Raw genomic sequence first — 15,363 nt, 5'->3', positions numbered from 1 at the left:
GCCTAAATGTAAGTTTTTTTTTTTTTTGGTATATTTTTTGTTTTTTTAGTCAATAAGGCTTTTAGTTCTATGTTTTTGAATTTTAGTATATTTTTTTAATATTTTTTTAGCAAATTTAGGGCATTTTTTTATATTTTTGGGGTTTAAAATAAAAAATATAAATATAATATAACTGGGTCGGGCCATGTGCTGGGCCGACCTTGGTGGTTGGCGGGCCGTGCCGGCCCGGCACGATTTCTAGACGGGCCATGCCGGCCCGAGCACGCATAGTGCATGGCCCGTGTGGGCCCGGGCCGTGCAGGGCCGGGCTGGCCCGTTTGACACCACTACTGATCTCCATATCACAACACTGTATAGAGTTCATATACAACATATAAAGATATTCATCCTAACAACTAATTCATTCTTATCTTCAACAAAGCATAATGCATTTTAATATACACAAAATACAAACAGTTTTCTTACCATTCAGGCTCACATAGTCTTCTATAGAATATCACAATCCATAAATTCATAAAAAGGGGGACAACCTTATTTGGAAGTGGCTAATGAACTAGTATGAAGTAGCTAAGCATGTCTTCTAACAATGTGCATCATTTGAAAACACTATACCTTTAACATGGGGGAAAAATAAACATCCTAAGAAGCTAGAATGGTCCATAACCAAGTTTTATTTTTTTACCTGACAGATTTCAATCTGCTTCATTAATTCTTGGTTCTTATTTTATAGATCATCCAACATAGAAGCCTTTACCAATGCTATTTGCATGGTTCTTTCTAATTCGAGTAATGCTGCTTCTTTTGATTCGGTAAGCCAATCTAATGCTCTATTATCATCCTGCAGCTTTGCAATCTGATAAAAGAAAAGTTATACTACTGACCTTGTTTTCATTAATGTGGTGTACTGACAAAGTTGCACATGTGACATTTACTGTCATACTTATTATCTAAAAAATAGTCATTCCAGATTTAATTAAAGGAGGCAAAACTTTTCACTACATAGCTCATGGCGGGCAAGCTTAAGCTCTGTATCTAGGTGTGGAAGAATGGCTTCAATTGGAGGCATGCCATCATCCTTTTGTGCCGCATGAACTCTCTTAAGTGTAGCTTTTGCTGCAAATTGAGCAGCCATTGATTTTTTTTTTTCTCTTCATTTATTTCCTTGATTTCAAGATTCTGTCATGGCATGCCATCTCCCATTAAAAATTGCCTTATGGGATTTTAAAAAAAATATATGATAAGTGTCAATGAGGGCCATTATAGATACCTTGTTTTCAAGAAAAGACTCAGTTAATTTTAGCTTTTCCTCTACCTTGGTCAATTTGTCAGTAAGCTGCATGTACAGAGTATCCAAAGATAAATAAACATGGAAAGTATGAGACTTTTATAGAGCAATATCTATTATCCATAAAAAGAAACTTGTCAATGGCACATATGGGGGGAAAATATAAAACACCTTCTTTTAACAACATTAACAAAGTTCACAGAGAGCGAATCTCCACAAAGACGAAGTAACTTCAACAAGGTGTCCTTTGCATTGACAAATCTTGATGAAGACACTGCACTTCATGGCAATCTTATTATAGGAATAAAAGGTTGGAAAGAATACAATTTCAAGATGGAGCAAAAGTGCAAAAAATGAGTGGCCTACCTCAACTATGAGTATGCATACTAAGAGAACTATTATAATAATTTGCCGAGACTTCATGAGATGAATGAAGATGTAGGATCACATGATTCCAAGAATTCTTTGAGAAGCTACTGGTATAACACAGAATCATCAATCAACTCAGGATCTTTGTAGAGGGATTCAGAGAAGAACATAAAACAGAGATAGGAACACACGCACACAGATCGAGAGATAGAGAAGAGTGTATATGATCAGCCTCCTCACCGCCGCTTGGAACCATCCCAAAACATGATATTCTACTTTGGCAAAGGCAAGAAGGCCCATGCCGATGAGAAAGAGAAAAGCAAGAAGCGCAACGCTGGTAAGAAGGAGAAGAAGATCGGTACCAAAGAAGAGAGGATCGCCACCGAGGTCGCCAATGTGAAACAGAGGAGAGTTAGAGTCAAGATCGGTGCTGGACCAACCGAGAAGTCCTAGTCCTCCAACCTCCGGCGCTGATCAAAAGGACTAGACGGGGTGAAAGATCGAGGGCTCCAAACCTTATTGGAGGAAACCATCATCTGGACTGCAAACATTGAGAGCTATGGTTAGGGTTTTAAAAAAAAAAAGGTAAAAGCACAAGGGCAAAGGAAAGCAATGGCTAGGAGGTAAACGGCGAGATCAACGGAGAGCGGCGGCACGCTTGAGAGCGTAGGGGGTGGAGGCAGCAGCGGCAACGACATTGGCGTTGAGGGCTAGGGTTAGGGTTACAAAAAAAATCACCGATAAAAGCCTCTTGAATTGATGGTACACTAATCCGCAGGAGTAGAGAAACAGATACCAGACACTTCAGCAGACCAATCATGGAATCACAAAGTGGACCCCCGTGATTGAACGGATGATCGTTATGGTCTAGTGTTAATTTCATTGCAAAACCTAAAATGATCCGGCAGGACAAATTAATGCGAAGTAATGCCTGGGTATGCTCACTCGCGGGTGTTCCTAACATGATATCGTTGTCGGCTTCTCATTGGCCCGTTGATGAACAATGGGGAATCAGGAAGGAAGTTAAAGTGGGCCGGCAGAGGTATTAATGATAGAGGAGATTGTGATGTTTTGGTTTTATCAAACTCATTAAAAAGACAAAACACTCAACCAATACGAGAGGGCCAAATGTCTGCTCTGGAATCAACTTGGAAGGGAATATTTTTAGGGAATAACTTTAAGAGTAAATATATATATATATATATATATATATATATATATATATATATATATATATATGAAGAAACCATGGTACTTCCAATCTATGCCATTGTTCATAGTAGGGTTAGATAATCACAAAAATTGAAAAATCAGATTAAATGTGTATAATACCTCATTGGTATTTAGAGTTTATATAAAGTAGTTATCATTCTGTTTAGTTAATAATTTCAAAAAAAATTAAAGTTAAAATCAAATAATCAAATTATCAAAGCACTCTTTTATTTTTGTCAAACCAAAGTAAAAAAAAAAAAAACAACTTTCCACAGCCAATACTAGCACTCCACAAAACATCTAACATCTAATCATCACAACCTAATGCCACTAACCACTGATCAAACTTTTCCCCTAATACTCATACCACCATACGTAGCCATAACTCTCCACTAACAACGAGTGACCTATCACATTCTTTCCTTCAACTTCCTTCCGATCCCCATCCACATTTCAACAACTTTAACTACTTCTCTCCATTGCAACCAATTCAACTTGGGTATTCAGGGTTCCTACCAGTGGGAACTTTCACTATTCAAACCATCACATCATTAAATCTCTCACGGAACCATCATCTATTGAAAAATTACCCATATACTTAAGCATTATAATCTCTCTCTCACTTGTCTGAAGATCTCATCAGGATTCAATTGCTTTTGTTGGAAGATGAAGCAATTTCTAGCCTTCCAAATAAAATAAATGCTCGCAGACAAGGCAGTTCTTCTCACTCTAGCCAACAAAGTTTTCCCTCTTACTTTCCTCACAAACCAATTGATCTCTCTTCTCCAATTCAATGACCTTCTTTGTACCTTTACAGTTTACAACACTCTAGACCATAAGGCTTTGATAGCATCACATTCAAAGAAAAATGAATGATCAACCCTTTCAATTGCAGATTACACAGCATACAATCACTAGAATTAGTCACACTCATTCAAATAGCTTCTCTTTAGTCATTAGCCTATTCTTCAATGCCAACCACATGATGAATGAATGTCTTAGTCAATTACTCGGTGCCCAAAATATTTTTGCCCACTCTAATTTTCCTCCCATTTTCATCAAGCTTTTTAATGCACTTTTGACAGTAAACTCTCCTCTCTTTTCTGGCCCCCATAACACCAAATCATGTTCTCCATCATGTACAGCAAAATTTCCATTCAAAAATTTAAAACTCTCATCATATCAGAGTTCCACCTATTTAGAATACGCCAACATCCATTCCTCCAAAATTTACAGACCCTAGATTTTTTCAGCAAACCTGAGTCTCTCACTTTAACTTCGGGGAATAAATCTGCTAGAGAATGTCCATTACACCAAGGGTCATACCAGAACAAAAACTTCTTCCCATCTCCAAGCTTGTACACAAACATAGCTTTTGCTACTTCCCTTAATTTGAGTAGGTTTTTCCAACTCCAACTACAATCAGTAGGTTTAGTAATTCCCCAAAAACTAAGCCTCTCCAAATTGACTTGTGTCACCCACATTGCCCATGAAGTGTTTTTCTCCATGATCAATTCCCACATATACTTCATAATAGCTGCCTGATTCCATAACAACATTGGTTTAACTCCTAGCCCACCACAAGCTTTATTCTGGCACACCACAACCCATGACATCAATCCTCCTTTATTTCCTTTATCAGTTCCATGCCATAAAAAGGATCTACACAACTTTTCAACTTCCTTAACTACAACTTTAGGCAATATAAAAATCGAGGACCAATAACTATGCATACTTGTCAATCACTGAGAAAAAAAATCAAACTTTTATGTACATTGGGTTGTAATCCTGATACCTCCTAGAAATGTTGTATAGATGACTTGATAATTCCAATTGACCTCACATCACCATTAGAAAACACCATTAGATCATCAGTAAAGCAAAGATGAGTGAGTTTCAGTACTTCACATCCCCTGTGAAATGAAAATCCGACTACTGTCATTTTTTTCAGAGTTATGGACAAATAATCCATGCATAGAACAAACAACAAAGGTGAAATTTGGTCCCCTTGCCTTAAAACTTTTTTCCCAGAAAAAATCCCTCTAATTGGCCATTAACCATTATAGAAAACATGCATGACCTCACAACCACCATCGCTAAGGTGATAATATGGCCAGGAAACCTGAGTGCAATCATTATTTCCTCCACAAAATTCCGTGATACAGAATCATAGGCCTTCTGAAGATCAACCTTCATTGCACAACAATCATACTTGTCTTTGTGATATCCTTGTAGCAACTCATGAGCCAACAAGATATTATCAGCAATGTTCCTTCTAAGGATAAATGCTACCTGATTGAGCTGAACAATATCTCCTAGTATACCTTTCAACCTCCCTGCCAACACTTTTGAGATCACTTCATAAATCACATTTCAGCAAGAGATGGGCCTAAAATCATTCACAGATGTAGGGCACTCAACTTTAGGTATCAATGTGATAGCTGTAGAGTTCACTTGTTTCAACATTTTTCCATTTGCAAAATAATCTTGAATGGCTAAGAAAATTTCTTTTCCAACAATTGACCATGTTTTCTTAAAGAAAAGACTATTGTATCCATTTGGCCCCGAGCTTTTATTATCTTTTATGCTCCATAAGGCATCTTTGATTTCCTACTTATAAACCATACTACATAGCTTTTCCCACTCATTTGTTGAAAATAACCTCTCTTGAAACACTGTGCTATCAAAATATATTCTCCTTTGTAGGCATGTACCAAGTACACCTTTAAAATGGTTCAACATAGCCTCTTTAATGCCCTCCTGATCAGTACATAATTCCCCATCAGCCATGACTAATTGTGAAATAAAATTCCTAGCCTTCATTTGCTGTAATATCTTGAAGAAAAACCTAGTATTCTGATCACGTAGATTAATCCATTGCCATCATGATTTCTGCTTCAATAGATTTTCTTCCCAACTTATCAGTTTTTGCATTTTACACATTAATCTTTTTTCAGTCTTCTGTAAATCAACATTAGAAGGATCATTCTGTAGGCTTCTATGAGTGTCTTCTAGAGTTGCTCGATTGTGCATAACTCTGTCAAAAATCAGTCCAAACTCATTTTTATTCAACAATATCAACTCATCCCACAACAATTTTAACTTTTGATATACCCTAAACATATTACTCCCCCTAATAGGAATTCTCCATATCCTCTCAACAAGTCTGAAAAAATTTGGATGCTCACACTATATGTTAAAAAATCTGAATGGAGATTTCAGTGATTTCTTATCTCTTCTAATCTCTATTAAAAGACTGCAATGATCAGACAAGCTCCAATTCCTAACAAGACATACTGGTTCCCCAATTTTTTGAAACCAGCCATTATTGACAAAATACTAATCAAGTTTCTTGTATATTCTCTGTCCCGCCTCCTGAAAATTTGTCCAAGTGAATTTGGGGCCAATGCATTATATCTCCACCAAATCCAGGCCTAATATCCACTTTTGGAATTCTCCTGCGACTTCAAGATTAACAAGTACACCTCCTCTCCTGTCTCCATCATAACTCACTGCACTAAAATCTTCTTGTATCAACTACAGTTCATTAATTTTCCTGCCTACTCTTGCCAGCTCTACCCACAATTCCCTTCTAATGCTCAGTTCCATATGTGCAGGCCCAATGAAAACTTTCATTTTCGTTTTCAATCTTGCGATGTATATACTACATGTGTTTTTTAATGGCATTCATAGATACTTGCTGAGGATTATAGAGCACCCAAATCCTCCCTTGATCACTATTAGAATAATTGTGCCTCATCTTCTATTGATTCTATACCAATTTTTTTTTCCAGACAGCATCCTTGTTTCCCTCTTACCATTGTCTCCAATACTTCTAACACTGCAATCTTATATTTGGTAATAATAGACTTAATACCAGATTGCTTAAGAGGGCCATTCAACCCTCTAATATTCCATGACATAATCATTCTACAAAATTTTTGGCAAGCCAACCTTCCTACCCTTCTTACCATCTCCACCCATACAACTACTTATCCCAACACATTGGGACAATACAAAAGAACCCTCCTTCTCTACCTCAAGGACTTCAAAATTGTTACTGCATCCAGGCAAAGTGGTTGTTTTCAAATCAACAATTATGTTATTTTCATTAGTGTTCCTCAGCTTGATTTGTTTATTCATAACCCCCATCTCAGCTTTTTCCCCCATTATACTCTACTCATTTAGAGAGGATTTCATCTGGCTAGTGTATTTTCCCTTTTTTTCTCTAAGGATAAATTTTCTTCCTTTCACAACTTCTTTCCAATTCTTTCCCATATTACCCTGCACATCACCACTCCCACTACATCCTGGTATTGAACCAACAGGGAGTTTCTTAGATGGTACATTCAGATTGTCCCCTTCATTCATCTTTGGTACATTAGGATACTGCTCCTTCTAAACCTTCTGGCCATTATCAATTAGTAAATCTTTATCTTTAATTCTCCATTGATTTTTCTCTACCTTCCCCACTCTACAATCTTGTTGCAAGTGTCCAAATTGTCTACAATTTGAACATACCAGTGGTCGTCATTCATATATCACCTTTTGTGAGAAACCAACACCATTTTCATCACAAATATCAATGCAATTAGGGAAATCCCTTGATGCATCCTTTTCCACCAAAATTCTAGCAAAACCCAATTTCATCTTTGACAAGGCACACTTGTCACAGTAAAGGGGCTTGCCACATATGCTACCAATTTTGCTTAACATCTCCATTGTCCAGAATTCCCACGACAGCCCTGGCAATTGGATCCATATAGGAAGAACACACGCTGTTGTACCAAGATTCAACTTCGGCTTCCATTTCCTTAAAATTATTGGGCGATTATTAACAGTGAAAGGTCCATTTGCTAAAAGCTGCTCACATCCCAAATCATTATTGAATTGAAAATAGAAATAGGCAGAATTAACCTTTGATACAGAAATCAAGGCATATTTCCTCTATCGTGCTTATGCAAAGGCATTAATTCTTTCCACCCTTGGTTGTAAACCATATACACAACCCACTAAGGAGTTCTTCCATTTCTCCTCCTCTTGAATAACTTCTGCAAAATGGAACCTTGCCATCCTCTTCTCATTTGAGATTGTTGGTGTGACAAACTTCAACTCACTACCCTTCTCCTTCAACCGATTATTAGCAAAGAGCTCTGCCCATGATTTTGATCCACTATCATGCTTCAAATCAGTATCAATGCTTACATTCTTTTCACAATTCAGTGTAGAATCATCACCCTTCCGACTCACCATTCCCGAATCAACTCGTACCTCATCGATTCTCAATTCTCATTGCATCCTTCCATCACCTCCACTACATCTTTCCAATTGCTTGATGAAAGCGATCCACTAGCAACAACAGCAAAATTACCATGAAAATCAAGCTTTCGTCCCCTTCCCCTCGCCATTGGAGCAAGCTTGGCGTGTGCGCCAAGAGAAGAAAAAGTATTAGAGATTGCGTTTGACAAGTTATAAATTATTAAACCACTCTTGATATAAACACTATTAAAAAAAATTAATATTGACTAACAAATACAAAAATATTATGTAGTTACATATCAGCATATCGATTTATACTCAAGTAAAACCAAAATTAAGGGACAAAATATAATTTTTAATTGGACTAAACCGATTAGATTAAGTCGACTTAATCCGTTAATTCCACTCAAACTAGATCATGCATGCCTTTTGATGCAAACTAAATATTAAATAATACTTATATTGTTTAAATAACTCGTTAAAATAAAATTATTTAAAAAATAAGTCTACGTGTCTCATCGAAACCAATTGACCAATCGCAATCGCCAACAAATTATCAAAATAATAAAAAACAATAAACCAATAAAAGCGACTTAACAGTTGTCCCAGCATTTAATTATCTAACATTTATTAAACAAGGAACAGCTGTCTCCTCTTTAACAGCAAAATGCATTAAGTTAAACGTGTCACTCATTTATTGGCCCCATCCTATGGTCCCCCACTCATACATCGGCTATCATAAATGACGTGGCAGATAATTGTTGGTTAAGAGTGGGCCCCTAAACAGAGTACTTGTCCTGCCGACCAACCATTTATCTCCAAAATAATCGCATTTAATTAATTAATTAATTAATTAATTAATTAACTGTTAATTTATTTATTTATTTATTGCGATATAAATTCGCGGGATTTATCTTGGTGGCAAACGCGGGGAAAAGAGAGCTTTTGGGCGGGGGCGAGGAATGATCCGGAGCTGGAGAGAGTTCCATTCGTGAAACCCTAATCTCTCCATCTCTCCCCCGTTCCGACGGATTCTTGGTTCCTAATCTTCGTTTTCATCCATCAAAGCTGCCCTAATTGTTGAATTTTGGATCCGTCCATGGGGCTCTGGGAAGCTTTCCTGAATTGGCTGCGAAGGTATCAGTCTTTTCCGTTCTAATTTATATCTTCGTTTGTTTTTTTTAATCTTTTGTTTTTTATTGTTCGATTTTTTATTAAAAGTGGAATTTTGATTTGATTTTTGATGTGCGGAGTTTGATTTGGAGGTTGTGATCTAGGGTTTGAAGGGTGTGATTGTGAGAAAAAAGTGAATTTTATTAGGGTATTGTGTGATTGGTTGTTGTGTGTTTGTTTTGCTTTGATTGATCATGAACGCTGGTTGAGCTTGAGCGAGAAAGGTTATTTCTTGTGTATTTGTGATTTCAGTTTTAAATTTATAGGATGTATTGTACATTGTTCTATGAGTCGGTTTACTTAATTATTCTAGTTTCTATGTTTTTTATTCAAATGGATAAATTGTTAGATGATGTGTTTATGTGCTTCTTTGAATTGCAGCCTCTTTTTCAAGCAAGAGATGGAGTTGTCATTGATTGGGCTTCAGAATGCTGGGAAAACATCATTAGTGAATGTCATTGCGGTGTGTGTCTATGGTTATTTTTCTTGGGTTTTTATCTTTTTAGATGCTTTTCTGGTGAACTGATGAGCTATTCATGTTTTCTGTGTAGACTGGTGGATACAGCGAAGATATGATTCCTACTGTGAGTAGACATTTTCATGTGGAAGAACATGAGTTTTCATTCATGCAATTTAATTGAGCTACTTTCGTTTTTCCTAATTTTCCATATGTATTGGATTTGGTAGGTTGGATTCAATATGAGGAAGGTGACGAAGGGAAATGTGACAATAAAATTGTGGGATCTTGGTGGCCAACCAAGGTTCCGCAGTATGTGGGAGCGTTATTGCCGTGCAGTTTCTGCAATTGTGTATGTTTACTAATTCCAAAAACTACTATTTGCTTAATCACCATGCTTGAAATATGACATTCATTATTTGCTTAAAAGTGTTGGATAGGATTCAGATGTTTAGCAGTTATGGATTATGGCTCAACATGTTAGCTAGGACATTTTTTCGTTATATGGAGTTGTCATGATTGTTGGTTTTGTCTTGCTAAATTGCTGGAGAAGAAAGTGTTGCATCTCGATCTGTAACAATTTTTTTTTTTTTGGGTTAAATATCCATAACATTTTTTTAGCAGTGTTCTTATATAACAGTCTATAATTCCTTGATATCTTTTAAGTAGGTATTAACCTGTGCTCATGAAGCTCCTTATCTTGCTAGTATCGTCTTAAGTTATAAGGTTTGTTGTTTTGACTTAAATGAGCAGTCTGTTATTTGCATTGGGGAGCTCTTGTGATTGATATACTACTAAGTAGATCAGTCCAGAGCATGAGAATTCTTTTTTGCACGCTGTGCTCTTTTCATGTGATTCATGGTTTAATTCTGAGTGTTTTTGGAGCTTTGTTGCAATAGCATTAGAGCTTTCATTGTAGATTCTTGTAACCATCAAGGTTTATATTTTTTTTTAATGGATGAACTCTTTCAGTGTTGAGCATTTTGTATGAAAACAAATTTTCTTTTGAGATATTATATGATTTTCTTTTTTTACTTATAAAATGTTTTTTTTCCAGATGGTTGTTGGCTTGTTCTGTTTATGGTCTTTTGAGTACTCCTCATCAAATCAATGGTTGTTTGGCCTTTGATATGGGTTGTTATAGAAGGCTTTCAAAGCCTACTTGATTTTCCCCTTATTTATCCATCATGCTCTGATGATAAAGCAACACTGGGAATTCTATCTTGATAGCTAGTTTGTATAGAGATAATCAGGAGTGTTATCTTTCCATTCAATTGTTTATACCTCAGGTTCCTTATCAACTGAGAGATGAACAACAATTCTTCTAGCCTAAATGGAGACTTTGTGGATTAGCTGTTTCTTTTCTAGCGTGCATTGCATTATACCTACAGAGCAGTGGTTAACTTTTTGCTTTTTGTTTGGTTAAATAGCTTCAAATTTTAGTTTATGAGAGAGATACTATTGTGGATGTTTAGTACACTTACAAAACTATTGTTGGAAATGACAAACAGTGTTTTATAAATTACCTGAAAGAGCTTAGTTTAGGATTGAAGTGGAGAACACCTGCTTGGACCATTGTTGGCAGCTATCAGAATGATCTGGAATAATTCATTTTGTTATTAGGCCTTAATTAGGTGGATTATAAAATGACATAAAACTAAACTGATACTTGAGAGTTGAGATATAACTTGCAGGTTCCTGTTGTGGTATTGATGTGTCTTCCTTGTATAGTTATACCCCTTACAGCTATTATTTGTTAATTTGTTTTATTTTACCAGCTATTCATAGAGAATTGAAACGTTACATTTCCACTGTAAACTGTTTGTTGAAGATGTGGAGACCACATAGCATTTGCAATACTGCTTGTTGGTGCTGACCTCCACTCTTTTGCAGTTATGTTGTTGACTCTGCCGATCAGGATAACTTGTCTGTCGCAAAAAATGAGCTTCATGACTTGCTAAGCAAACCATCTCTGCATGGAATTCCTTTGTTGGTTCTTGGAAATAAGATTGACAAGCCTGGGGCTCTGACCAAACAAAGTTTCACCGACGAAATGTAAGTGCTCAATACTTTTTAACTCTTAATGAGACTCTAATTGTTAAACAAAAAGAGCTACTTGTGGCTTAGATGCTTCACAAATTTGAATGGTATTTGTCGGTAATCTCTACAGGGGGCTGAAATCCATCACAGATAGAGAGGTTTGTTGTTTCATGATCTCATGCAAGAACTCAACCAATATCGACGTTGTTATAGATTGGCTTGTAAAGCACTCAAAATCGAAAAATTAAGTGCTGTTGTGAAATGAGTCTGCTATTTTCTGTGCATTTTCCTTGTGACTTAGTTTTATTGTTGGTGATTGAGTGCTGATCTTAGCTGACTTTGTGGCCTGGTTTACTTATGTGGGGGTGTGGGAAGACATTTGAGCCTCAATGCCATAAAATCCATGAAATCTTGCACCAATGTACAATCTTAGTGTTTGCTTGAAAAAAAATGTATCTATTTGCACAATTTGAATGTATGAAATAAACGCTTGGTATTATTTGCTCCATCTGAGCTTAGATTAAGAGTTGATATCTATGTACCTTTTTGTAAGTCTGGTTTTTATATTTTTTCCCCTCATTTTGGTTATTTTGATTTTATTTAAAAAACTAAATTAACTACTCTTATCCTTTATCAGCAATTGAAATATGTCTTCTTTTTCATGTTATTTTAATATATATTTTTGTCTTTCTAGAGGACACTTTTATTGCTCTTTGAGTAATTAATTAATTCAGAAGGAAAACACCAGCCTTTTGTTCTGCCATGTCAGAGCCTGCCTGCCTTTTCATGACACTTATCATGCCATCAACTAGTCACGTGCGTTGCACAGGATTATAAATTTAATTAAAATAAAATAATTGCAATCTAAATCAAAACTCAAAATGATTGAGTGGGTTATACTCCTTGGTAATTACTATAAAACTATGAGTCAATTTTAACGTTTATAAATTTTATTTTTTATTTATTATAAAATATAGAGATAAATTGATAATTATATTAAAAATTATTATTTTTGTTTTAAAAATTACTTAATTGTAGTAATTTAACTGATGAAGATGAGCTGCATTTCAGTTCTGTCATAACTACCGTGAAACTAAGTTCATAAAATTATTTTTTAAATTAAAATATAGTTTTTTTATAAATATAATAAAAAAATTTTATAAATATGATAAACTCAGTTAAAATGTGTGCGTGATAAAAAAAAAATTAATTATCAAATCATGTGCATAACTGAAAATTAATCATTTAATGATTTTCTCTCATCGACAACACAAAAATTACATTATAAATCCGTTTTTTATATTGAAAACTTTATAGAGTACCTTGTGGATGAAAGGATAAAAGAACCTTCACCGTTCATATATATAGTATATCTTCGTGAACATCCGATCCCACGTGGCATCAAATTTCTTATCTCTAATGTTGACAAATTAAAACACAGCTGCAAATTAAAAGTGAACTATTTTATGATTTTATACAAAATTATTAAAAAAAAAATTAAAAAAAATAGGAAATAATTGTGGAGGGCAGTGGCCCACGTGGCATGAAGTTTGGTCTTTTTGTCTCCTCGAGCACCGTGAGTTACAATAAGTCAAAAAAAGATGGGCTATATGATTTTTTACTGTTTCTTTCTCTTTTTTTTTTTTCTAATTTTGGTTTAGTGAATCGATTTTATGAGGTGATCTGGTTCGATTTGTTAGTTTTCCATTAATTTTGATAATGGTGAGAATTTTATTTTTTAATTATAAAATTTGGTTAATTTTATGGTTTTTAATATATTAACAAAAATTAATAAATAACTATCTCTTTTCACTGGAGAGTTATATTTCATTTTTCTCATTAAATAAAAAAATTAAAAATTTGACTATCTTCTGAACAAAGGGTTGAAGATCTAGTATTTGCTCATATTTATACTTAAAAAACCTTAAGACAATTTATACGGAATCTTATTATAAGAACAGTGATCAACCAACAAAATTCATTGTTAAAAGTTCAAATAATTTTAATTAAATCAAGCTAAATTTCCAACATTATCATACAAATAACATAAACATCTCTTTGCTCCAATGAAATAATGAATGAAAAAAAAAAATCATATCACAAATGCTCTCAATCCTTAATATGCTTTATAAAATAGTTAAATTTCTATTTTCTAAATGAGAGTTAATCACATTACTATTTATTTATATAGTGATAGTTCAAAAAATATTTGTACATTCTTCCTCGAATAACTTTATTTAACTTATTATTTAGATGAATACATTTTTCAATGATTATTTTTTATTTATAATCCCTCAATTATGTTTTTATTTATATTTTTTTAACAATACATAAAAGGGACAGTTTGGTTTTTTAGAAAACAAAGCAAATAAATTTATTGCACAACTTACTTGTACAACTAATATTTTCTAACTGATTTTATTATGTTTTTCTCTGCGATTTAGAGTGGGAGATTTTCAGATTTATATTTTTAAAATTTACTCACCAATATATATAAATAGATGGTAAAGATTAAAGGTTTTGGTAACAAATATTAATCCCATTTCAAATATAAGTGGCACCAACACTTGGGGGTGCCCATATAATTATTTGTTTAAGTAAAATATAAGATTTTTTTTATTTCATATGTTTCTTTTTCAAAAGACCATGTAATATATGAGGGTGAAAGTTGACAATATAGACAAATAATAAACATGTAATAAAAATTTATGACAATAAAAAAATAATCAACATAAGAGATCATTCATTTTAAGTGATGTAAAAATGATCATCTTTATATTAAAAAAATAATAATAAATCTTGTTTTTAGTTGAGTGAGAGACTAATAAAATAACTATTTTATGTTGATGCACAACATTGATTGAGGTGTATAACTTATTCATTTTAATAATATATATATATATATATATATATAAAGTTGAGTGATTTAGCTTTGAGTCTAGTATTAAGCATGTTTTATTAAGTATATATTAATTACACTATTAACAAATGGGCATTCATATTTGAAAATTCAACTAGTTATATAAGTACATGCATGTCATAAATTTTTCTTTAAAAAGGATTTGTCTTTTTAGTACAACATCATGAACTCTTGCTGCCCAATGACACCCTTTTTGTATTCAAGAATCATGGGCCACACTGAACATATTAAAAAAATGTTCCTATTTTTATATCATATAATATATTATTATTAAATACTTAACCAAGTGATATCTAGGTCTCCAATCACTGTTTTAATCCTATAATTTGTTCTTAATTTGTTAATAATAAAAATAAATAAATAAATAAATTTTATAAATTTAATTGAATATTCATATAATGTGTACCATTCCTCTACTTTCATAGTCAAAACAGTGGTTGCTTAATGAGTGGCATGATATATGATGGCCGAGCAAAAGTAAAATTAACAAAAGTATATAATTATTTTTGCTTTTATTTTAACATTTAGTTTTTTTTTTAAGAAAATGACCATTTTATTATTAATATTGCTCATATAATATCAGCTTATTATTGGATAATTATTCATTAAACTTATCCTAAATATACACATTGACAATAATTTATCCTA

General features: G+C 33.9%; 1 protein-coding gene and 1 long non-coding RNA gene across 4 annotated transcripts; one reads left to right on the top strand and one right to left on the bottom strand.

Moving 5' to 3' along the window:
* Window positions 1-879: 879 nt before the first annotated feature.
* On the bottom strand, window positions 880-2,353 carry LOC120253417. Of its 3 annotated transcripts, none has more exons than XR_005534259.1 (4): window positions 1,850-2,353; window positions 1,457-1,761; window positions 1,268-1,333; window positions 880-1,176 (listed from the first exon to the last, which is right to left on the bottom strand). It is a non-coding gene; the product is annotated as an uncharacterized LOC120253417 (long non-coding RNA). The 3 variants fall into 3 exon arrangements; XR_005534258.1 differs by having other exon boundaries at window positions 1,457-1,926; window positions 2,017-2,353; XR_005534257.1 differs by having other exon boundaries at window positions 1,457-2,353.
* Window positions 2,354-9,043: 6,690 nt separating this feature from the next.
* On the top strand, window positions 9,044-12,319 carry LOC120253416 (ADP-ribosylation factor-like protein 8a). Its single transcript, XM_039261762.1, has 6 exons — window positions 9,044-9,262; window positions 9,680-9,761; window positions 9,850-9,882; window positions 9,986-10,107; window positions 11,649-11,810; window positions 11,926-12,319. The coding sequence occupies exons 1-6, from the start codon at window positions 9,225-9,227 to the stop codon at window positions 12,041-12,043; spliced, it is 555 nt and encodes a 184-aa protein (XP_039117696.1). The 5' UTR covers window positions 9,044-9,224; the 3' UTR covers window positions 12,044-12,319.
* Window positions 12,320-15,363: the final 3,044 nt, after the last annotated feature.

This window comes from Dioscorea cayenensis, unplaced genomic scaffold (genome assembly GCF_009730915.1).
Source record: "Dioscorea cayenensis subsp. rotundata cultivar TDr96_F1 unplaced genomic scaffold, TDr96_F1_v2_PseudoChromosome.rev07_lg8_w22 25.fasta BLBR01000075.1, whole genome shotgun sequence".
NCBI classification, from domain to species: domain Eukaryota; kingdom Viridiplantae; phylum Streptophyta; class Magnoliopsida; order Dioscoreales; family Dioscoreaceae; genus Dioscorea; species Dioscorea cayenensis.
The sequence above is the reverse complement of the archived record's forward strand: the minus strand, read 5'-3'. Positions and strand labels throughout refer to the sequence as shown.